The sequence below is a fragment of the Schistocerca cancellata genome, chromosome 3 (assembly GCF_023864275.1).
Source record: "Schistocerca cancellata isolate TAMUIC-IGC-003103 chromosome 3, iqSchCanc2.1, whole genome shotgun sequence".
NCBI lineage: Eukaryota > Metazoa > Arthropoda > Insecta > Orthoptera > Acrididae > Schistocerca > Schistocerca cancellata.
In genome coordinates, this window is record NC_064628.1 from 379,420,144 (window position 1) to 379,445,707 (window position 25,564).

At 43.7% G+C, this 25,564-nt stretch overlaps 1 protein-coding gene across 1 annotated transcript in view; it reads right to left on the reverse strand.

The window, feature by feature from the left end:
• The window catches only part of LOC126176719 (beta-1,3-glucan-binding protein-like), a 96,547-nt gene extending 71,189 nt beyond the window's left edge, over positions 1–25,358 (reverse strand). The window contains exons 1-2 of the mRNA XM_049923887.1: positions 25,141–25,358; positions 1,062–1,216 (exon numbers count right to left, since the gene is read on the reverse strand). Coding sequence (XP_049779844.1) covers positions 1,062–1,216; positions 25,141–25,302 — 317 coding nt within the window. The 5' untranslated portion in view covers positions 25,303–25,358. The remainder of the gene's footprint in view (positions 1–1,061; positions 1,217–25,140) is intronic.
• Positions 25,359–25,564: the final 206 nt, after the last annotated feature.

Below are 25,564 nucleotides of genomic sequence, written 5' to 3' on the forward strand. Positions count from 1 at the left end.
GAAGGGCAGTGCGAATGCTGACAGGTTTGTTTGACACTCGGGAGAGTGTCACTGACGTGTTGAATGAACTGATCTGGCAGACTCTAAGATAAATGAAGACCATCCACAGAAAGCCTACTTCCAAAGTTTCAAGAACTGACTTCGAATGATGACTCTAGGAATAGACAACCCCCATGTATCGCTCACTTAGGGATCGTAAGGATAAGATTAGAATAATCACAGCACGCACAAAGGCATTTAAACAGTAAGTTTTGTCGCGCTCCATACATGTTTGGACCGGGAAAATGCCCTAATAACTGGTGCAGTGGGACGTAGCCTCTGCCATTCACTTCAGTGGTTCGCAGAGTATGGATGTAGATGTAGAGGTAGATCATCTACGATACAGTTAATGAAGTAATTCAGTCACGTACTGTTTCTCCCACGAATTAGTAATAAATATCCCGCTCTCCGCAAGTACAATTTTCAGATTGTGGAAGGTGACTTTCGTAGATGAGGCCAGGAAGAAGATTCGCTGTGGTAGATTTTTGTAATGTGTATATTGATGCTTCTATGCAAAAATTTTATGCTGCATATGGTAGTAAAGTCACAGCTTTTGTAGTAGTACGTGCAGATATAATTCTTGTACTATGTCGTTGTACAATCATCCGCTGAGATGTTGTCTGTGCCGGCCGGAGTGGCCGAGCGGTTCTAGGCTCTACAGTCTGGAACAAGGTGTCGTCATTTACACTTGGTAATTTTGAGAGGATTTTGAGAGTGTCTACACACTGTTGGATGTTCAGGTACACAAGCTATGCATATTAATTTCACGTTGGGCCGATTTTCTGTAACTGTATGCTCCTGCGATTATTTCGTCAGCAGACAGCGTTACAAAACTGACTATTGGTTCATGAACATTCATATAACAAGGTATAGCTTCAATATTCAGGGCTTCATCTATGTAAAAGTTCTCCGGAGTTCGTGTCTGTGTGGGTGTCCACAGTCGTAAACGGATTATTTGTCAATCGTTACAAGCTCAGTAATAGACGCAGTTTACGGCCGCGAGCGTTTCGGCGCATACTCACTCATCGGCAGGCGAGCCGCCGTTGAGGTCTATGGTGCCGCTGGACAGAAAGGCCTCTCCGTACTTGTCGGAGGTCAGGGTGGGGCGGATGTTGAGGTAGCCGTCCCTGGCGAAGCTATTGGACCTGTTGTTCACGTAGATCTCGAACTCGCCGTTCTGCAACAACGGACAAATTGACTCTGTAAACAACCCATATTTTTCAAAATTTCGAAGTATCTTTAAACTTGAAAACAAGTCAGGACAAAACACACACACACTCATTCTTTCCTCCCACCCGCTTTACATACCACCTCCCCCACCTCCCTCACAAATGCCCACAATCCTTAACTTAGTCATGCAGAGTGGCCGCGTGGTTTGAGGCGCTATGTGACGGATAGCGCAGCCCATCCCGCCAGAGGTTCGAGTCCTCCCTCCGGCATGGATGTGTGTGTTGTTCTTAGGATAAGTTAGTTCAAGTACTGTGTAAGTCTAGGGACCGATGCCCTCAGCGGTTTGGTCCCTTAGGAATGCCCTCAGCAGTTTGGTCCCTCAGGAATTAACACACAAAACTTAACTTAATAAAACTTCATGCAGATGGTTCAAATGGCTCTAAGCACTATGGGATTTAACATATGAGGTCATCAGTCCCCTAGACCTCAAACTACTTAAACCTAACTAACCTAAGGACATTACAGACATCCATGCCTGAGGCAGGATTCGAACCTGCGACCGTAGCAGCAGCGCGGTTCCGGACTGAAGTTCCTAGAACCGCTCGGCCGCAAAGGCCGGCACTTCATGCAGAGCTATACCGTTTATTTTATAAACAATGATCTAAGTTTATGTCAATGCTACAATTTGTTGTTTGTTAAAAACTGCAGATTCCTCAACATCTCCACATATTGCACGTGAATGGCCTGGCGCTAAAGATTTCATTATGTATTATCAAGTTCTAGCATGAAAACACCTATCTGCTGGTGGATAATAATTTTGATTTTTAATGTATTTTCATTCGTTGTCAACGCTAACGATATGTGACGTTTTTGACTCTCAGTGAGACACAGAACTATTTGCGAGCTCACCGGTAGTTCAAGATATTATTTCGAGCTGGAGAAAAATTCGGTAGCTGACGTCTCTGTGTGTGTAGTCAACAACGATATGTGTGGAGCTCTATTCCCAGTCAGCACTGAACTCTTCGTCATATTATTTCTAGTTCAAACATGCTCACATGTCGCTGCTGGTGAAACAAACCCATATTCAACGTTCGTTTTCTCTAGAATACAACAGCGATAGGTGCCGGGTTGGAGTCCTGGGAAGGAAAATAATTAATGTTTCGTCTTGTCATTTCAGTTAAAACATCTAGCTACTGCCGAGAAAATCGGATATGTCACAGTTGATTGTGCGTCGATATCTGTCCGATTAGGTTCTGGGTTCGAATCCCTGTCCAACACAAAGCTTTACCTCACGGCAATTCAAGTAAGTTACTTGTGAAGAAGTAATAGTTAAGACCTCTCGTAGTTCGTCAACGGGGACAATAGATGCTGGGTAGGAATTCGCGTCCGTTAAAAATGTTTGCGTTATGCGATTTAAAGTTGATATTTGCTAACTGATACTGTCTAAAATCGAGGTATATCACACTCTGCGTGCCTAATCAGGAATGACTGTTAGTTTCCGTCAGTCACTAAATCTTTGCTTAGTCTACATGACCTGGGTTTGAATCCACATGCAGAACAGGACGGTTCGTCGTGTCATTTGAAGTTCATCCATATTCTCAACTTTCTTCTCATGAATAACTTAAATTTTTAATCTCGTTTTGTGTTAAATAATAAGTACGGCATGTTACTTTGAAGAGGAAATCATGAATACGACGAACTTACTACGTGCAATACCTATCTGACGTAATGATGAGAGTGGTAACATTTCAGGTATGTCATTTATTGTAATAAATGTGAGCTTACAAGCCTTAAGGACAGTCTTACCTGTGATAAGGTGTTCCCTGATATTTGTAGTATCGTAGTATTACTTTACTTCTAGAGTTATTGCGATTCAGAGTAGTGTTTTCTAGTGGTGACGTGTTGGAACCATTTTCAATAGTCAAACGACTGTACCAAGGAGCGATTAGAGGACCTGCTAGACAGATGCGTTATATGGGTTGCATGCTAATCAGGCGAAATGCATTTCAGGTCGTTCGGATACTTTTGAGCATGACTGTACATACACTGAAGTGCCAAAGAAACTGGTAATGGCGTGTATAGTCAAATATAGAGACATGTAAACAGGCAGAATACGGCGCTGTGTCCGGCAACGCCTATAACATAAATCAACAACTGTCTTGCGCAGTTGTTAGATCGGTTTCTGTTGCTACAATGACAAGTTATCATGTTTTAAGTGAGTCTGAAGGTGGTGTTATAGTCGGCGCACGAGCGATGGGACACAGCATCTCTGAAGTAGCGATGAAGTGGGGATTTTCCCGTACGACCATTTCACCAGTAAACCGTGAATATCAGGAATGCGGTAAAACATCAAATCTCCGATATCGCTGCGGCTGGAAAAAGATCCTGCAAGAATTGGACAAACGATAACTGAAGAGAATCGTCCAACGAAACAGAAGTGCAACCCTTCCGCAAATTGCTGCAGATTTCAACGTTGGGCCATCAATTACTGTCAGCGTGCGAACCGTTCAACGAAACATCATCGACATGGATTTTCGGAGCCGAAGGCCACTTGTCTACCCTTGATGACTGCACGACACAAAGCCTTACGCCTCGCCTGGGTCTATCAACACTGACAATACACTGTTGATGACTGGAAACATGTTGCAAAGTCGGACGAGTCTCGTTTCAAATTGTATGGAGTAGATGGAAGTGCACGTGTATGGAGACAACCTCATGAATCCATGGACCCTGCATCTCAGCAGGGGACTTTTCAAGCTGGTGGAGGCTCTGTAATGGTATGGGACGTGTGCAGTTCGAGTGATGTGGGACCCTTGGTACGTCTAGATAAGACTCTGACAGGTGACATGTACGTAAGCATTCAGTCTGATCACTTGCATCCATTCACGTCCACTGTACATTACGATGGACTTGGGCAATTCCAGCAGGAAAATGCGACCTCACATGTCCATAACTGCTACAGAGTAGCTTCAGGAACACTCTTCTAAGTTTGAACACTTCCGTTTGCCACCAAACTCACCAGACATGAACATTATTGAGCTTCCAGAATGAGATTTTCACTCTGCAGCGGAGTGTGCGCTGATATGAAACTTCCTGGCAGATTAAAACTGTGTGCCCGACCGAGACTCGAACTCGGGACCTTTGCCTTTCACGGGCAAGTGCTCTACCATCTGAGCTACCGGAGCACGACTCACGCCCGGTACTCACAGCTTTACTTCTGCCAGTACCTCGTCTCCTACCTTCCAAACTTTACAGAAGCTCTCCTGCGAAACTTGCAGAACTAGAACTCCTGAAAGAAAGGATATTGCGGAGACATGGCTTAGCCACAGCCTGGGAGATGTTTCCAGAATGAGATTTTCACTCTGCAGCGGAGTGTGCGCTGATATGAAACTTCCTGGCAGATTAAAACTGTGTGCCCGACCGAGACTCGAACTCGGGACCTTTGCCTTTCGCGGGCAAGTGCTCTACCATCTGAGCTACCGGAGCACGACTCAGGCCCGGTACTCACAGCTTTACTTCTGCCAGTACCTCGTCTCCTACCTTCCAAACATTACAGAAGCTCTCCTGCGAAACTTGCAGAACTAGCACTCCTGAAAGAAAGGATATTGCGGAGACATGGCTTAGCCACAGCCTGGGAGATGTTTCCAGAATGAGATTTTCACTCTGCAGCGGAGTGTGCGCTGATATGAAACTTCCTGGCAGATTAAAACTGTGTGCTCGACCGAGACTCGAACTCGGGACCTTTGCCTTTCGCGGGCAAGTGCTCTACCATCTGAGCTACCGGAGCACGACTCAGGCCCGGTACTCACAGCTTTACTTCTGCCAGTACCTCGTCTCCTACCTTCCAAACTTTACAGAAGCTCTCCTGCGAAACTTGCAGAACTAGCACTCCTGAAAGAAAGGATATTGCGGAGACATGGCTTAGCCACAGCCTGGGAGATGTTTCCAGAATGAGATTTTCACTCTGCAGCGGAGTGTGCGCTGATATGAAACTTCCTGGCAGATTAAAACTGTGTGCCCGACCGAGACTCGAACTCGGGACCTTTGCCTTTCGCGGGCAAGTGCTCTACCATCTGAGCTACCGGAGCACGACTCAGGCCCGGTACTCACAGCTTTACTTCTGCCAGTACCTCGTCTCCTACCTTCCAAACTTTACAGAAGCTCTCCTGCGAAACTTGCAGAACTAGCACTCCTGAAAGAAAGGATATTGCGGAGACATGGCTTAGCCACAGCCTGGGAGATGTTTCCAGAATGAGATTTTCACTCTGCAGCGGAGTGTGCGCTGATATGAAACTTCCTGGCAGATTAAAACTGTGTGCCCGACCGAGACTCGAACTCGGGACCTTTGCCTTTCGCGGGCAAGTGCTCTACCATGTGAGCTACCGGAGCACGACTCACGCCCGGTACTCACAGCTTTACTTCTGCCAGTACCTCGTCTCCTACCTTCCAAACTTTACAGAAGCTCTCCTGCGAAACTTGCAGAACTAGCACTCCTGAAAGAAAGGATATTGCGGAGACATGGCTTAGCCACAGCCTGGGAGATGTTTCCAGAATGAGATTTTCACTCTGCAGCGGAGTGTGCGCTGATATGAAACTTCCTGGCAGATTAAAACTGTGTGCCCGACCGAGACTCGAACTCGGGACCTTTGCCTTTCGCGGGCAAGTGCTCTACCATCTGAGCTACCGGAGCACGACTCAGGCCCGGTACTCACAGCTTTACTTCTGCCAGTACCTCGTCTCCTACCTTCCAAACTTTACAGAAGCTCTCCTGCGAAACTTGCAGAACTAGCACTCCTGAAAGAAAGGATATTGCGGAGACATGGCTTAGCCACAGCCTGGGAGATGTTTCCAGAATGAGATTTTCACTCTGCAGCGGAGTGTGCGCTGATATGAAACTTCCTGGCAGATTAAAACTGTGTGCCCGACCGAGACTCGAACTCGGGACCTTTGCCTTTCGCGGGCAAGTGCTCTACCATCTGAGCTACCGGAGCACGACTCAGGCCCGGTACTCACAGCTTTACTTCTGCCAGTACCTCGTCTCCTACCTTCCAAACTTTACAGAAGCTCTCCTGCGAAACTTGCAGAACTAGCACTCCTGAAAGAAAGGATATTGCGGAGACATGGCTTAGCCACAGCCTGGGAGATGTTTCCAGAATGAGATTTTCACTCTGCAGCGGAGTGTGCGCTGATATGAAACTTCCTGGCAGATTAAAACTGTGTGCCCGACCGAGACTCGAACTCGGGACCTTTGCCTTTCGCGGGCAAGTGCTCTACCATCTGAGCTACCGGAGCACGACTCACGCCCGGTACTCACAGCTTTACTTCTGCCAGTACCTCGTCTCCTACCTTCCAAACTTTACAGAAGCTCTCCTGCGAAACTTGCAGAACTAGCACTCCTGAAAGAAAGGATATTGCGGAGACATGGCTTAGCCACAGCCTGGGAGATGTTTCCAGAATGAGATTTTCACTCTGCAGCGGAGTGTGCGCTGATATGAAACTTCCTGGCAGATTAAAACTGTGTGCCCGACCGAGACTCGAACTCGGGACCTTTGCCTTTCGCGGGCAAGTGCTCTACCATCTGAGCTACCGGAGCACGACTCAGGCCCGGTACTCACAGCTTTACTTCTGCCAGTACCTCGTCTCCTACCTTCCAAACTTTACAGAAGCTCTCCTGCGAAACTTGCAGAACTAGCACTCCTGAAAGAAAGGATATTGCGGAGACATGGCTTAGCCACAGCCTGGGAGATGTTTCCAGAATGAGATTTTCACTCTGCAGCGGAGTGTGCGCTGATATGAAACTTCCTGGCAGATTAAAACTGTGTGCCCGACCGAGACTCGAACTCGGGACCTTTGCCTTTCGCGGGCAAGTGCTCTACCATGTGAGCTACCGGAGCACGACTCACGCCCGGTACTCACAGCTTTACTTCTGCCAGTACCTCGTCTCCTACCTTCCAAACTTTACAGAAGCTCTCCTGCGAAACTTGCAGAACTAGCACTCCTGAAAGAAAGGATATTGCGGAGACATGGCTTAGCCACAGCCTGGGAGATGTTTCCAGAATGAGATTTTCACTCTGCAGCGGAGTGTGCGCTGATATGAAACTTCCTGGCAGATTAAAACTGTGTGCCCGACCGAGACTCGAACTCGGGACCTTTGCCTTTCGCGGGCAAGTGCTCTACCATGTGAGCTACCGGAGCACGACTCACGCCCGGTACTCACAGCTTTACTTCTGCCAGTACCTCGTCTCCTACCTTCCAAACTTTACAGAAGCTCTCCTGCGAAACGTGCAGAACTAGCACTCCTGAAAGAAAGGATATTGCGGAGACATGGCTTAGCCACAGCCTGGGAGATGTTTCCAGAATGAGATTTTCACTCTGCAGCGGAGTGTGCGCTGATATGAAACTTCCTGGCAGATTAAAACTGTGTGCCCGACCGAGACTCGAACTCGGGACCTTTGCCTTTCGCGGGCAAGTGCTCTACCATCTGAGCTACCGGAGCACGACTCAGGCCCGGTACTCACAGCTTTACTTCTGCCAGTACCTCGTCTCCTACCTTCCAAACTTTACAGAAGCTCTCCTGCGAAACTTGCAGAACTAGCACTCCTGAAAGAAAGGATATTGCGGAGACATGGCTTAGCCACAGCCTGGGAGATGTTTCCAGAATGAGATTTTCACTCTGCAGCGGAGTGTGCGCTGATATGAAACTTCCTGGCAGATTAAAACTGTGTGCCCGACCGAGACTCGAACTCGGGACCTTTGCCTTTCGCGGGCAAGTGCTCTACCATCTGAGCTACCGGAGCACGACTCACGCCCGGTACTCACAGCTTTACTTCTGCCAGTACCTCGTCTCCTACCTTCCAAACTTTACAGAAGCTCTCCTGCGAAACTTGCAGAACTAGCACTCCTGAAAGAAAGGATATTGCGGAGACATGGCTTAGCCACAGCCTGGGAGATGTTTCCAGAATGAGATTTTCACTCTGCAGCGGAGTGTGCGCTGATATGAAACTTCCTGGCAGATTAAAACTGTGTGCCCGACCGAGACTCGAACTCGGGACCTTTGCCTTTCGCGGGCAAGTGCTCTACCATCTGAGCTACCGGAGCACGACTCAGGCCCGGTACTCACAGCTTTACTTCTGCCAGTACCTCGTCTCCTACCTTCCAAACTTTACAGAAGCTCTCCTGCGAAACTTGCAGAACTAGCACTCCTGAAAGAAAGGATATTGCGGAGACATGGCTTAGCCACAGCCTGGGAGATGTTTCCAGAATGAGATTTTCACTCTGCAGCGGAGTGTGCGCTGATATGAAACTTCCTGGCAGATTAAAACTGTGTGCCCGACCGAGACTCGAACTCGGGACCTTTGCCTTTCGCGGGCAAGTGCTCTACCATCTGAGCTACCGGAGCACGACTCAGGCCCGGTACTCACAGCTTTACTTCTGCCAGTACCTCGTCTCCTACCTTCCAAACTTTACAGAAGCTCTCCTGCGAAACTTGCAGAACTAGCACTCCTGAAAGAAAGGATATTGCGGAGACATGGCTTAGCCACAGCCTGGGAGATGTTTCCAGAATGAGATTTTCACTCTGCAGCGGAGTGTGCGCTGATATGAAACTTCCTGGCAGATTAAAACTGTGTGCCCGACCGAGACTCGAACTCGGGACCTTTGCCTTTCGCGGGCAAGTGCTCTACCATCTGAGCTACCGGAGCACGACTCACGCCCGGTACTCACAGCTTTACTTCTGCCAGTACCTCGTCTCCTACCTTCCAAACTTTACAGAAGCTCTCCTGCGAAACTTGCAGAACTAGCACTCCTGAAAGAAAGGATATTGCGGAGACATGGCTTAGCCACAGCCTGGGAGATGTTTCCAGAATGAGATTTTCACTCTGCAGCGGAGTGTGCGCTGATATGAAACTTCCTGGCAGATTAAAACTGTGTGCCCGACCGAGACTCGAACTCGGGACCTTTGCCTTTCGCGGGCAAGTGCTCTACCATCTGAGCTACCGGAGCACGACTCACGCCCGGTACTCACAGCTTTACTTCTGCCAGTACCTCGTCTCCTACCTTCCAAACTTCCAACCTAATCTGCCAGGAAGTTTCATATCAGCTCACACTCCGCTGCAGAGTGAAAATCTCATTCTGGAAACATCCCCCAGGCTGTGGCTAAGCCATGTCTCCGCAATATCCTTTCTTTCAGGAGTGCTAGTTCTGCAAGGTTCGTAGGAGAGCTTCTGTAAAGTTTGGAAGGTAGGAGACGAGGTACTGGCAGAAGTAAAGCTGTGAGTACCGGGCGTGAGTCGTGCTTCGGTAGCTCAGTTGGTAGAGCACTTGCCCGCGAAAGGCAAAGGTCCCGAGTTCGAGTCTCGGTCGGGCACACAGTTTTAATCTGCCAGGAAGTTTCAGTTGGAAAGACCACATAGATTATACTGTAGGGACGGTGAGCCAAAGGTTGCGTTTCATTGGCAGGATACTTAGAAGATGCAACAAGTCCACTAAAGAGACAGCTTATACTACACTCGTTCGTCCTCTGTTAGAACATTGCTGCGCGATGTGGGATGCTTACCAGGTGAGACTGACGGAGGACATCGTAAGGATGCAAAAAAGGGCAGCTCGTTTTGTATTATCACGTAATAGGGGAGAGAGTGTGGCAGATATGATACGCGAGTTGGGATGGAAGTCATTAAAGCAAAGACGTTTTTCGTCGCGGCGAGATCTATTTACGAAATTTCAGTCACCAACTTTCTCTTCCGATTGCGAAAATATTTTTATGATCCCAACCTACACAGGTAGGAATGATCATCAAAATAAAATAAGGGAAATCAGAGCTCGAACAGAAAGGTTTAGGTGTTCGTTTTTCCCGCGCGCTGTTCGGGAGTGGAATGGTAGAGAGATAGTATGATTGTGGTTCGATGAACCCTCTGCCAAGCACTTAAATGTGAATTGCAGAGTAATCATGTAGATGTTGGTAACGCCACGTAGCGCTCTGTATGAAATTCACTGACTGTGCTGTGTGCAGTCTGTGGCTGGCTGGACTCATTGTAGGAATATTCGCTTGTGTAATGTTGGGCAGTTGGATGTGAACAGCGCGTCGCGTTGGGCAGTTGGAGGTGAGCCGGCAACAGTAGTGGATGTGGAGAGAGAGATGCCAGAGTTTTGAGCGGACGATCTGGACGTGTGTCCCTCAGAAAAAGGAAATTTGTGTAATTGGATGTCACAAAATTATATATATTATGACTTTTGAACGTTATTAAGGTATATACATTGTTTGTTCTCTATCACAATCTTTCCTTTGCTAACTATGCCTATCGGTAGTTAGTCCCTTCAGTAGTTAGAATCTTTTATTTAGCCGGCAGTATTGGCGCTCGCTGTATTGCAGTAGTTCGAGTAACGAAGATTTTTGTGAGGTAAGTGATTCTTGAAAGGTATAGGTTATTGTTAGTCAGGGCCATTCTTTTGTAGGGATTATTGAAAGTCAGATTGCGTTGCGCTAAAAAAAAAAATATTGTGTGTCAGTTTAGTGGTGATCAGAATAAGTAAAGAGGGAACTGTCTGAGTACTTTTAGTTTTACTCAGCTGTCTTTGTATCAAATAACGTAGTTTACCAGCACAGTAATTCATAATTTTTTCTAAGGGGACGTTTCACAGACATTCACCGCGCCACGGATGCAGTATTACACTATGGGAGACATTCTCCTTCGCTTGCATAGCACATGTGGTAGTAATCGGAGACATCATTTCAGCTGCAAGCCACGTGCATCCTTCATGCTTGATGTCTTCTTCGACGGCGATGCCATCTTTCAGTAGTACAGGATGTATCAAAAAGGACATTACCACTATAAAATTTCATCTAAATTTATTCAAAGAAGATATAGATCTGGATTTAGTGTTACGTTGTAGGGAAACACATTATTTTTTTCAGCTTAAACTAAAGATGTTGTATGTGGCTTCCGTTGGTTATCCTGCACACATCCCATTGGAAGTAAATTTCTTCCCAAACACGCTTTAGCATTGCAGGTGTAACTTGCTCAGTTGCGGTGTAAATTCTTGCTCTACGTTCAGGTACAAAAGCCGGCACAGGAGGCACAAACAATATCCTTGATGTATGCCCATTTTTAAAAAAATCGAATGTTGTCAGGTCTGGGGAACGTGTGGGCCATGCAGTTGGCGCATCACGGCCAGTCCATTGACCTGGAAAGCGGTCACTGAGAAATTCCCGGACTCAAATGATTCAAATGGCTCTAATCACAATGGGAATTAACGTCTGAGGTCATCAGTCCCCTAGACTTAGAACTACTTAAACCTAACTAACCTATGGACATCACACACATCCATGCCCGAGGCAGGATTCGAACCTGCGACCGTAGTAGTAGCGCGGTTCCGGACTGAATCCCAGACTCAGCCAGGTAGTGGGGCGGTGCACCATCTTGCATGAAGTAAACATTTCGTTCTTGGTCATCCTCGTGATCTGTGGTATCAAAAATTGTTGTAACATTGTAAGTAGGCTGTTTATGTTTTCTTTATGTAAGTAGGCTGTTAAGATTTTTATATTGGTAATGCCACGTAGCGCTCTGTACGAAAATCACTGGCTGTGCTGTGTGCAGTCTGTGGCTAGTTTGTATTGTTGTCTGCCATTGTAGTGTTAGGCAGCGGCAGCTGGATGTGAACAGCGCGTAGCGTTGCGCAGTTGGAGGTGAGCCGCCAGCAGTGGTGGATGTGGGGAGAGAAATGGCGGAGTTTTGTAATTTGTCATGAACTGCTATATATATGATGATATTAAGGTAAATACAGTGTTTGTTCTCTATTAAAATCTTTCATTTGCTAACTATCCCTATCAGTAGTTAGTGCCTTCAGTAGTTTGAATCTTTTATTTAGCTGGCAGTAGGGGCGCTCGCTGTATTGCAGTAGTTCCAGTAATGAAGATTTTTGTGAGGTAAGTTATTTGTGAAAGGTATAGTTTAATGTTACTCAGGGCCATTCCTTTGCAGGGATCTTTGATAGTCAGATTGCGTTGCGCTAAAAACATATTGTGTGTCAGTTTAAGCACAGTCTTGTAAAAATTGTTCTAAGGGGACGTTTCATAACATATCCAGGCACACTACCTCATTGATGGTTCTCCCACAGAAAAAAAATAGGTCGTACACTTTCTTCTTGCTCAACGCACAAAAAACGTTCAGTTTAGGGCTATCACGAACATGTTGCAATTCTTGATGTAGATTTACGCTGCCCCAAATCCTACAGTTATGTGTTTCAACCTTGCCGCTTAAGTGAAAAGTCGACTAGTCAGAAAATATGATTTTGTCCACGAAATGTTCATCCTTATGTAATCGATGTAACATATCCCCACAGAAGTTCTTGCGACCAATTTTATCAGTGTCTTTTATTGCTTGTACGATCGTCAATCCGTACTGTTTCAAATGCAAACGGTTTCTCAACACACGACAAACAGTCGTAATTGGGACTTGCAGTTCGCAAGATGCACGCCGCGTCAATTTCGTAGGGCTGTTGACAAAACGTTGTCTCACTCGCTCCACGACGTCGTCAGATGTGCTTGGACAACCTGATTATTTCCCGTGTCTTCCCGAGCACCCTGTTTCTACAAAACATTTATGCCACTCATAAATTTGTACGCCCCCTAGGAGGATCTTTTGCGTTTTTGATACGGAAATTAGGCTGAACTGTTGTTGCTGACTTCGATTTTTCAAAACAAAACACACAGCCAACACCTTTGTGTCCAGTGAAGGCAGCCATCTTAAACGCAACTGCCGCTAGAGCTCCTTACGGTGCGATTCGGCACTAGCGAACTACGCGAGACTTATTTCGCTGCAGATTGACACTACAATCACCTCTGTAGGTACTATGAATTAATTTATATGAATTTACAAAGTTGTAAAGTCCTTTCTGAAACACCCCGTCTAATTGTCCGTGTCACAAAGCCAGAATCGTGCTACAGTGATTTGAAGAGTATGATTGTGAAATCTGGTTGGTCTTGGCTACCAAATTCGCCTGATGTCAATCCGATGGAATCCTTCTGGGTCGCTATCGGACGCTATCACCACGTACACAAATCAGCGGCTCGTTATTTACGGGAATTACACGACTTGTGTGTACATGCCTCCTCAAACCTGCCAATAAATGATAGAATTGATGGCACGCAGAATGGGTGTTGTACTGCAGTCCAAATAGGGACCAACATGCTATTAAGCACGTGGTCATAATGTTCTGGCTCGCCAGTGTACATGGTACAGTGATACTAGAACTACCTTCTGACACCTCTTCTTAATTCAGTGAAAATTTTGTGTTACTGAAATAGAGAAATATTGGGGCTTTTCAGAAAAGTTGATTTTTAGCACTACTCAATATTTATCAAGCCGTACCTCCTTCAGTATGTGTCGTACAATAACATTATTTTGTAGTTGCTTTTAGTAGTATATGACGAAAGCATGTTGAAGCTTTCTGGCCGATAGAGTCAGTAATAGTGAAGAAATAAATTAATATTTCACTATCGAAGACAATGCTCCCAAGAAACAATCAATGCCTTCTCTGCGCGATAGCAACTGAGATACTGTCGAAGACAGTGCTGCCAAAGTAGAGTTACTAAGAAGAGCCTTCCGAAATGCGTTCACAAAAGAAGACGAAGTAAATATTCCAGAATTCGAATCAAGAAAAGCTGCCAAGGTGAGTATCACTGAAGTAGATATCCTCGGAGTAGTGAAGCAACTTAAATAACTTAATAAAAGCAAATCTTCTGGTGCAGACTGTATACAAATTAGGTTCCCTTCTGAGTAACAATCATATACAACCGTTCGCTCGACGAAAGATCCGTACCCAAAGACTGGAAAATTGCACAGATCACACCAATATTCAAGAAAAGTGGTAGGAGCAATCCAGTACATTGCAGGCCCATACCATTACCGCCGATATGAGGCAGGATTATAGAACATATATTGTGTTCGAACATTATGAATTACCTCGAAGAAAACGGGCTATTGACTCACAGTCAACACGGATTTAGAAAACATGGCTCTTGTGAAACACAACTAGCTCTTTACTCGCATGAAGTGTTGTGTGCTGTCAACAAGGGATTTCAAATTGACTCCGTATTTCTTGATTTCCGGAATGCTTTTGACACTGTATCACACAAGGGGCTTGTAGTGAAATTGCGTACTTATAGCATATCGTCTCAGTTATGTTACTGGATTCATGGTTTCCTGCCAGAGAGGTCACAGTTCATAAAGTTCAGAAAGTCATCGAGTAAAATGGAAGTGATTTCTGGCGTTCCTCTTGGTAGTGTTATATGCCCTCTGCTATTCCTTATGTATATAAACGATTTGGGAAACCATCTGAGCAGCAGTCTTAGGTTGTTTGCAGATGACGCTGCCGTTTATCGACTAGTAAAGTCATCAGATGACCGAAACAAGTTGCAAAACGAAAATTGGGAATTGATCCTAAATAACGGAAAGTGTGAGGTCGTGCACATGAGTGCTAAAAGGAATCAGTTAAACTTCGGTTACACGATAAATCGGTCGAATACAAGGGCCGTAATTTCAACTAAATATCTTACTTACTCAGTGGTCATACCGGACTCGAGAGTCCATTACCGCAGCACCGTATTTTCGCCACCTGTCCCTGTCTTGGGCTATTTCCTTCCATTCACCTTCAATACCTAGTCTCCTCAAATCAGCCTTCACATTGTCCTCCCATCTACGCCTCGGTCTCCCCACAGGACATTTTCCCTCTAAGTGCCCTACCAGTACTCTGCGCGCTGCCCTGTCCTCGTCCATTCGAGCTACGTGACCCGCCCATCGCAGCCTACGTGATTTAATAATACTGATTATGTCAGGGATTGAATAGAGTTCGTGAACCTCTTCGTTATGCAGTTTTCGCCACTCACCGCTAATTTCATCCCTTTTTGTTCCGAAAATGTTCCTCAAAATTTTGTTTTCAAATACTCGAAATGATTTTTCATTTTGCACAGTGAGAGACCAAGCCTCACACCCATACAGCATAACTGGTAGAATAATAGTTTTGTATATTCTAATCTTCAAATTCCTAGACAATATCCGTGATGAAAGTAATCCATTCAGTGAGAAGTAGCACGCATTTCCCGCCCGTAATCTCTTCTTCAGTTCGGATTAAATCTCATTTCTCGAAGTGATGTCCACGCCTAGATACTTAAATGTGTGCTAAATACCTAGGAATTACAATTACGAAGAACTTAAATTGGAAGAAACACATAGAAAATGTAACAGACCTACTAAAAGGGGGAGAGAGTGTCACTGAAACGATACAGGAATTGGGATGGACATCACTAAAACAATGGCGTTTTTCGTTGCGGCGGAATCTTCTCACGAAATTCCAATCACCAACTTTCTCCGCCGAATGCGAAAGTATTTTGTTGACGCCGGCCTACATAGGGAGAAACGATGACCATTATAAGATGAGGGAATCAGAGCTCGCACGAAAAGATATAGATGTTCGTTCTTTCCGCGCTCTATACGAGCTTGGAATAGTAGAGAATTGTGAATGTGGTTCGTCGAACCCCTTGCCAGGCAGTTAAATGTCATTTGCAGAGTATCCGTGTAGATGTAAATGCAATGTACCACATTGGATGTAATTAGACAATTATGCTTCCTTATTTCATTCATTTTTCTCCGGGTTTCTGCCCAATTCAAACCTGATTTTTCAACCCGGAGTCAGGCATGTTCCGTGAAATATGCTGTTCGGATACTAACTCGATAAGCTGCCCGTCCTCTGGGACAGAGAAGCGGTCAACCGACATTTCTGGTGAATGATTCAATAATTAGATCGGAACAATTAGCTTCTCTGTTGCTGCCCGAGAGTGCGGAACAAATACTGCAGCGTTCGCCGAGAAGTACGCCGTTGCTCAGTTCGACTTCCCCCACTCCTCCAACCGAGCAAATAGCTGCGACATGCGGGACAGAGTCGTCCCGAAACACGCAGGCGTTTTCCGCACGTGGAGATTCCACAGCGACGCTGCGTAGTCCGCACTCCAGGAAAACGGTCAGGCGTGAGCGAGTGGGCAGCACCGTCTCCCAAGCGTTTTACGTAGCTCGTTGCGGGTAATTCCCGCAACAAGGAAAACGTAGCTTTACCGATAGTTTCAGCGTTAGAACTCAAGGTCCGCGCTAGGAAGACCGGCTGCGCTTGTCACGTGGTTGCCGCGTCACAGAAGCGCACATGGCCGTTCATAGTCTCGATCTTTCAACACCTGGCGGCCTGCCACCCGTCGTACGCCGGGTAGTACAGAGCTGCGACCTAATTGTTTATACACTGCTCTCGTATATGGAAGAAAGGTGGTCTTAATTATCGTCTTGATTTTAACGCCTCGTTTCCGGAAGGCTTCGTTTCCATGCAGGCTAGTATCGAGGAAAACGCAAAAACGTTTTGTAAAATTAAGAACAGCCACATCAGCAATGAACATAACGGACTCTGCATAAGTAAATAGCCTAAACAGTCACACGATCACAGCTGCAACTTGAATATCGAACAGCTTCTACGAGCAACACAAATTTGATTTTCAGTATTCCACGTAATTACTGTCGGAATTTAAAAATTAAAAAGAAAATTAAAAATTTAAATTGGTGTCATAAGCTACTTCAGATGTATAAAATGATGTTAAGGGGTTAATATTTTTGTATTTATATTTTTATATCGTTATGATAGAAGGTTGTATACATGGAAGAACCCTGGAGATACTAAAAGGTATCAGACAGATTATATAATGGTAAGACAGAGATTTAGGAACCAGGTTTTAAATTGCAAGACATTTCCAGGGGCAGATGTGGACTCTGACCACAATCTATTGGTTATGACCTGTAGATTAAAACTGAAGAAACTGCAAAAAGGTGGGAATTTAAGGAGATGGGACCTGGATAAACTGAAAGAACCAGAGGTTGTACAGAGTTTCAGGGAGAGCATAAGGGAACAATTGACAGGAATGGGGGGAAGAAATACAGTAGATGAAGAATGGGTAGCTTTGAGGGATGAAGTAGTGAAGGCAGCAGAGGATCAAGTAGGTAAAAAGACGAGGGCTAGTAGAAATCCTTGGGTAACAGAAGAAATATTGAATTTAATTGTTGAAAGGAGAAAATATAAAAATGCAGTAAATGAAGCAGGCAAAAAGGAATACAAACGTCTCAAAAATGAGATCGACAGGAAGTGCAAAATGGCTAAGCAGGGATGGCTAGAGGACAAATGTAAGGATGTAGAGGCTTATCTCACTAGGGGTAAGATAGATACTGCCTACAGGAAAATTAAAGAGACCTTTGGAGATAAGAGAACCACTTGTATGAACATCAAGAGCTCAGATGGAAACCCAGTTCTAAGCAAAGAAGGGAAAGCAGAAAGGTGGAAGGAGTATATAGAGGGTCTATACAAGGGCGATGTACTTGAGGACAATATTATGGAAATGGAAGAGGATGTAGATGAAGATGAAATAGGAGATACGATACTGCGTGAAGAGTTTGACAGAGCACTGAAAGACCTGAGTCGAAACAAAACTCTACCATCTGGTGAGCAAGATGTATGAAACAGGCGAAATACCCTCAGACTTCAAGAAGAATATAATAATTCCAATCCCAAAGAAAGCAGGTGTTGACAGATGTGAAAATTACCGAACAATCAGTTTAATAAGCCACAGCTGCAAAATACTAACACGAATTCTTTACACACGAATGGAAAAACTAGTAGAAACCGACCTCGGGGAAGATCAGTTTGGATCCGTAGAAATACTGGAACACGTGAGGCAATACTGACCTTACGACTTATCTTAGAAGAAAGATTAAGTAAAGGCAAACCTACGTTTCTAGCATTTGTAGACTTAGAGAAAGCTGTTGACAATGTTGATTGGAATACTCTCTTTCAAATTCTAAAGGTGGCAGGGGTAAAATACAGGGAGCGAAAGGCTATTTACAATTTGTACAGAAACCAGACGGCAGTTATAAGAGTCGAGGGGCATGAAAGGGAAGCAGTGGTTGGGAAGGGAGTAAGACAGGGTTGTAGCCTCTCCCCGATGTTATTCAATCTGTATATTGAGCAAGCAGTAAAGGAAACAAATGAAAAATTCGGTGTAGGTATTAAAATCCATGGAGAAGAAATAAAAACTTTGAGGTTCGCCGATAACATTGTAATTCTGTCAGAGACAGCAAAGGACTTGGAAGAGCAGTTGAACGGAATGGATGGTGTCTTGAAGGGAGCTTATACGATGAACATCAACAAAAGCAAAACGAGAATAATGGAATGTAGTCGAATTAAGTCGGGTGATGTTGAGGGTATTAGATTAGGAAATGAGACACTTCAAGTAGTAAAGGAGTTTTGCTATTTGGGGAGCAAAATAACTGATGATGGTCGAAGTAGAGAGGATATAAAATGTAGACTGGCAATGGCAAGGAAAGCGTTTTTGAAGAAGAGAAATTTGTTAACATCGAGTACAGATTTAAGTGTCAGGAAGTCATTTCTGAAAGTATTTGTATGGAGTGTAGCCATGTATGGAAGTGAAACATGGACGGTAAATAGTTTGGACAAGAAGAGAATAGAAGCTTTCGAAATGTGGTGCTACAGAAGAATGCTGAAGATTAGATGGGTAGATCACATAACTAATGAGGAAGTATTGAATAGGATTGGGGAGAAGAGAAGTTTGTGGCACAACTTGACCAGAAGAAGGGATCGGTTGGTAGGACACGTTCTGGGGCATCAAGGGATCACCAATTTAGTATTGGAGGGCAGCGTGGAGGGTAAAAATCGTAGGGGGAGACCAAGAGATGAATATACTAAGCAGATTCAGAAAGATGTAGGTTGCAGTAGGTACTGGGAGATGAAGAAGCTTGCACAGGATAGAGTAGCATGGAGAGCTGCATCAAACCAGTCTCGGGACTGAAGACCACAACAACAACAACATATTTATATATTTATATTTACGTTAAAAGCCATATACAAGGTGTAGAAATGTGAAACCGGAATACGGTTGCTTTAATTACACGTCTGTTGTTTGAAACTAATAAACAATATTTTAGTCAAAATAATCTCCATTGCTATTTATACATTTCTCCCACTTCTCCGGCAGGCTATGAATGCTACACCAAAAAAACAGTTCTTCTTTTGAAGCTAACCAGTCAGCGAGCCATTTTCTTGCATTTTCATGCGAACTGATGCGTTGATCAGCGAGAGCGTGTCCCAGTGAGCAAATAGATGATAATCGGACGGAGCCAAGTCTGGAGAATAAGCCGCATGCCATAGTATTTCCCAACTGAACACCTCGATCGTTTCCCTGACCCGTTTCGCCGTGTGTGATGGGACGTTATCATGGAGTAATACGATTGGTCAAATGGTTCAAATGGCTCTGAGCACTATGGGACTCAACTGCTGTGGTCATAAGTCCCCTAGAACTTAGAACTACTTAAACCTAACTAACCTAAGGACATCGATTTAAATCGATCATTTGCTGTTGGTAACGAACAGTGTTAACGGTTCCACCAGGTTTTAGCAGCTCATAACAGATGACACCCTTCTGATCCCACTAAACACAGAGCATTGTTTTCTTTCCAAAGCGATTTGGTCTTGCAGTGCACGTCTATTGTGTGCCTGGATTCACCCATGATTTACGACGCTTCGGATTCTCAAAATTATCCGTTTTGCATCACACTATTCGATGGAAAAACGAATTTCTTTTGTATCCGCGGAGCAGATTTCACAAGCGGTCTTTCGATTTGCTTGCTGTCTTTCATTCAGTTCATGCGGAACCCGTTTTCCCACTTCCTGCACCTTTCCCACAGCTTTCAACCTAAGAGAAACGCCTGTCTACGTCACATTCAATTTTTTCGCGAGTTTCTGTTGAGTTTGAGTATCACCTTCGTCCAATGAGGCCTGCAATTCGTTGTCTTCGAATTTTTTCTGTAGTTTCCCGCGCTCGGCGTTTCTCACGTCAAAATCACCTCTTTTGAGTTTTTCGAACCACTCGAAACACTGTGTTTCCCCAAGAGCATGTTCGCCGAAAGCTTCGACAAGCTTTCGACGCGATTCTGCGGCAGTTTTCTTCAAATGATAACAGAAAACCAACGCTGTCTGCAAACGGTAGTTCGCAGGCACAAAACCCGACATGTTTACGGGTTTGAAACAGATACCGATGTATGGGACTTGGGTTACTGTGTTGACATTCGTCGACGGCCCTTACAGGAAGCAGATGGCGTTGCAGGCGCGGCCTCACGGGCCCTGCGCTTACGGCTAGCACCGTCTATAGGAAGTTCCAGTTTCATATCTCTACACCTGGTGTATATTGAGGCAGCAAAACTCAAACCGTGCAAATTACCCTGACTATATTCATCCAGTATTTGAGGATGGTAGCACTTAGCGAATGCAACATACTTTACAAATAATTTCAAACCTTTTCAAAACTTTTTATTGCTGATATCCCCTACAAAATAGTGAAACTGAAAACGCATTTCGATATAGAAACAGTTAAAGATGCAAGATTCACTTTTTGTTTAATTAAAGACTAGTTTCAGGTTACCTGAATCCATTTTCAAGTCATCCAGATGAGCAAAACAGTATTTTCCGAAATAGCATATAAACTATGTCAAGAGTATATATACTCTTGTACATACAACAAAGTCAAGTTCAAACAGTCAGTGACAGCAGTTAACGGCGTATTTAACAAGAAAACTGGGTTTTTATTCAGCAGCAAGAAAGCTGTGAACTTTAGAATTATGTAAAATAAAGGTCTTTTAGTAATGACTTTAGAAATGTTCTTCCTTATGCATCGAAAATTTAGGGATTTATGTTTTTAAAAACAAATATTGCCATTCGACTGGTAGAGTAACATTTTATGTCTTTAGCATGCAGTAGCTGTACAAATAAGATACGTTACTGCAACTCGGGTGTCCAGTGCATACAATGATGTTTTGATCTGTTCCACTAGCCTTCTTCCACAGAGGCTATTAGTATTTCATTATAACATCTACATGTACATATAGTGATGTAATCAATCCTAATGAATATTATGAAAACTCATATACAGTGAGTATCGGTATTTTCATTTGTAAGACAAGACCCCATACGGAAGTACTTGTGTACAAACCGCATAATTCATGCATTGCTGCTTACGTTTTATGTGATCAGAATAATTTTGTACTTATTTAACAAGAAACTATTACACTGAAGTTCGCTAAATTTATGTAAAAATGTATATAAGTTAGTTTGTATACCATATTTGCCAGTAACGTATATAATTAGATTCTTTGCTTACAAATGTAATCGTTGGTCATTCTCGTTTGGGTTTGATAGTGGTTGTAAGAGAGAGTGGTGTGAAGGCGTCTATAAAGGGTAGACATGTTTTGTATATGGTTGTAGTTTGTAATTCATGCGAGCAGATAGCAATTACTTTGCCAGCCAGGCGTTTGAAATGTTCACATATGCAGGAGTTAAATGTGTGACCATTTCTTATTTCTGAGTTAGCGAACCATCGAACTGCTACAGTCCTGAAAAGTTTCAGAGTTTTTCGTAGAGCAATAACCACACGTCGAAGACAATGGAGCCAACACATAAAACCAGCTACGATATTCAAAAAATATTTAACTTAAATGTTTCCGTACTTAAAATTGCAAAAATTGGCGCATATCTGTAGTTATGTTTGTCAGTGGCAGTTTATCCATTTATTGAAAGTGGCGTGTCACAATGAACAATCTGAAAACCAATTCGAAGTGCATGGCAAAGGGGAGCTGCCCATTTTTGCTTATTATGATTTCTTCCCATTCCACATGCGATTGCAGAGAGGGAATATTTCCCAAATGCTTCTGCGCGCACCCACTGCTGTGAGTCTAATCATGTCTTGGCGGTCTCTATTGGAGCTAGCTTCTTAGGACCGTTTTTACTTACATCATGTGTGCTCGAAACCAGGTTGTGATGTGCAACACCACACATACAAACGTTCACGTATGTGTCACCACAAAGCGCGAAACAGATTTTAAACGGGACACACACATCACCAACACAATAAACTTGAAAAATGCAATACAGGCATCACAGCCTAAAGTGGTTTTTTAAAATGGTTTCATCATTTAGAAATGATAAGATTTGCTATCCTAAATCAAAAGCGAGCAGTAATTTTAGGACTTGTTTAATGAAATGAACGTTGTATAATGATCACATTATATGGACAGAAAGTAAACTTAAAAAGGACAGAAATAATTAGGGCAGCAGACATGAAGTTAGCAATAAACGTAATTGGTGACTACAAAGTAGGCGAAGTAAAGGAATTCCACTTACCTGAAAACATAATAACTCATCATGGACGAAACAAGGAGGATATGAGAATTACACTAATACAGGCAAAGAGGGAATGCCTGATTTAAAGAAGTATAATGGTATCAAACACAGGTCTTAATTTCAGGAAGGAACTTCTGGGAATGTACTTCTGGTGCACAGGACTGTATGAAAGTGGATCACTGAATGTGGGGAAACCGGAAAAGAGAGTTGAAGAGCGTGAGTTGTGGGGCTACAAAGGGTGCTAAAAATTTAGGTGGACGAATAAGATAAGTAATGGTGAGATCCACTGCAGAATCGACGAAGAAAGGAATATATGGGAAACATTGACGAGAAGAAGGGAGAGGATGATAGGACTTGTGTTAAAACATCAGGGAATAACTTCCATAGTAGTACAGGGAGCTGTAAGGCAAAGACTGGAAGACATTCAACAAATAATTGAGGCCGCTGAGGGCAAGTGCCTCTCTGAGGTGAAGAGGTTCGAAAATCGCTCCAGCCAAATTCCAGGATAGATAAATCTTTCATAACAAGTGATTTCGATCGTCTTATATTTTCCCTCTGTGAGGTCGTGATATGGATGAGCACTACATAACTGAGCGCTAGTAACTTTCATTGTGCAACAAACATGTTTTACGTTGTAAATTACATTTTTATACAATGAGCAATATTAAACACAGTACTTGGATAAAATACACACTATTAAAGTATTAAAATTTATATTGTTGAAGTTTGTGAGGTAAACAAGTTAAGGAATAGGAAATTCTATTGTGTTTTAATTTTGTGTAGCAGTTAGTGTGGGCATGATCAATTACAGCTGAGCACATCTTCAATTGTGTCACATGATACAATCAACCAGTCACACACCCACAAACAGTCACAATTGGGCATACTGCCACATAAAATTAAAACGGAAGAGAATATCCGATTCCTTACCTTGCATATCTCACAAACTTCATCAGTATAACTTGTAATACGTTAACATTGCTTATTTTAATTGGGTACGGTGGTTAATATTGTCCATTACATAACAAGGTAATTCACAATGTAAAACATGTTTTTTGCACAAAGGAAGTTACTAGTGCACTTGGGTAGTTCTCAATCAATGTCACGACCTCACGAACTGTGCCATCCTAACCACATAACATGTAAGATTGTGTATTTTAATCACTTTATATAATACTATTCATTGTCTAAAGTTTAATTTTCAATCTTAAAAAAACTTGTTCGTTGCATAAAATGAATGTACAGTGGTCAGTTTATCAGTTTCTCAGTCAATGTTAAGACCTCACAAAACTTAGCATTTTAATCATTTAGCCTGTCATACTGTGTAGTTTAATTATATATTGTGCTTTACATTGTCCATTGTGTAAATTGTAATTTCAATGCTTTTTATTTATTTGCAACTTGCTCCATTACAATATTTGTAATATTACACGTATGTAATGTGTGTGTGTGTGTGTGTGTGTGTGTGTGTGTGTGTGTGTGCAGTGTAGTGAATTTCAACATTAAGAAAAAAGTTTAATGCACAATGCTCTATGCAAATGGATAATGTCTTTGCATATAATGTTTGGTCGCTTGGAGACACTGGTCAGTTTTTTGGGTTTGTTTATAAATAAATCTTCTGCTACCAGTCACTATTTTCTTTATTTACTTTTCACACGACACGTTTCGGGAAATGATTACCATTTTCAAGAGCGTTTTTTGTGTCTATTATGCCGTTTCTGTGTGGTGTTGTCGATGTGTGAGAGGCTGCTTCATTTCGTTGACTTTACTGCATTATATAATAAACACGCGATTTTTTGTTGGTTATCGATCTCTTTGTGAAGTTAGTGGCAAAATTTAGAATAATTTGTACTTACAGTTTTCTAATGGTCCATTTGTGCAGTCTCACACGCACTAAACATCACACACAACTTGCTGTACCCTTCAAACATCGAAAATATCTTACATAAACAAAAGTTACAAAGATGTTCTTATCTCTGTGGTCTACTTGCAAGAACATCTTCGTAACTGTTTTGTTTATGTAAGATATTTTCGATGTTTAAAATGTGCAGCAAGTTGTGTGAGATGTTTAGTGTGTGTGAGGCTCTGCACAAAAGGACCATGTACTGTAAGTACAAATTATTCTAAATTTTGCTACTAACTTCACAAGGAGAGTGCTAACCAACTAAAAAATCATGTGTTTATTATATAGTGCAGTAATGTCAACGATATGAGGCTGACTCCCACACATATCGACAACACCACACGGAAATGGCATAATACACACAAAAAACGCACTTGAAAATGGAAAGCATTTCCCAAAACGTGTCGTGTGAAAAGAAGATACAGCAAATCGTGACTGGTAGCAGAAGATTTATTTATAAATAAACCTATTATTTCCACAGTCTCAGGCTTTCAAAACCATTTATAATGGATCAAATCAGTCAGTTGTTCGCTGAAAATGGCCCACTAAGCCGAAAACTAGTTTCAAATAACAAAAATCGGAAGAGCAAAAACGGTTGCGAAGCGTTATGTAGAAGCAGGACTCCGTCGTGCTACCAGAAAGGAGTAGGTTCTAGTGGTCGTTGCAGCAAGATGTTAGAAATGTCGTATCGCTAATGTAGAGATCCACTGCGTGCGTCATTTTACGCGCACTGCAGGGACGTTCGCACCGACACTCACCCCTCCGCCGGACATGGTGATCTCGTGCTGCCACACGCTCAGGTCGAAGTCCTCGAAATCGTCAGCGAAGATCAGGTCGCCGCTGCAGATGGTGGCGGGCGCCTTGGTGCCGGAGGCGGTGGTCTGTGAAGCCGTGCACTGCGCGAGGCAGCCGCAATGCATGCACGCCGCTACCACCACCAGCACCGCAACCAACAAGGCGTGCGCGTTCCTCGACATCTCGCAGACGACTGACACCCAGCGTCCGCACTTTTCTTCGTCGGCTAACTGCACTCAGCGCATGCACGCATGCTCAGCAATCTTAAGGGAATTCCGTAATCGGTCGCGCTTCGAAGTACGTGAGATGGCGCCGTCGTTACGTCATACGACGTCAGCGTGACAGAGCGACCTCGACTCTGCATTTTATTTTTCGGGATTGTAACAC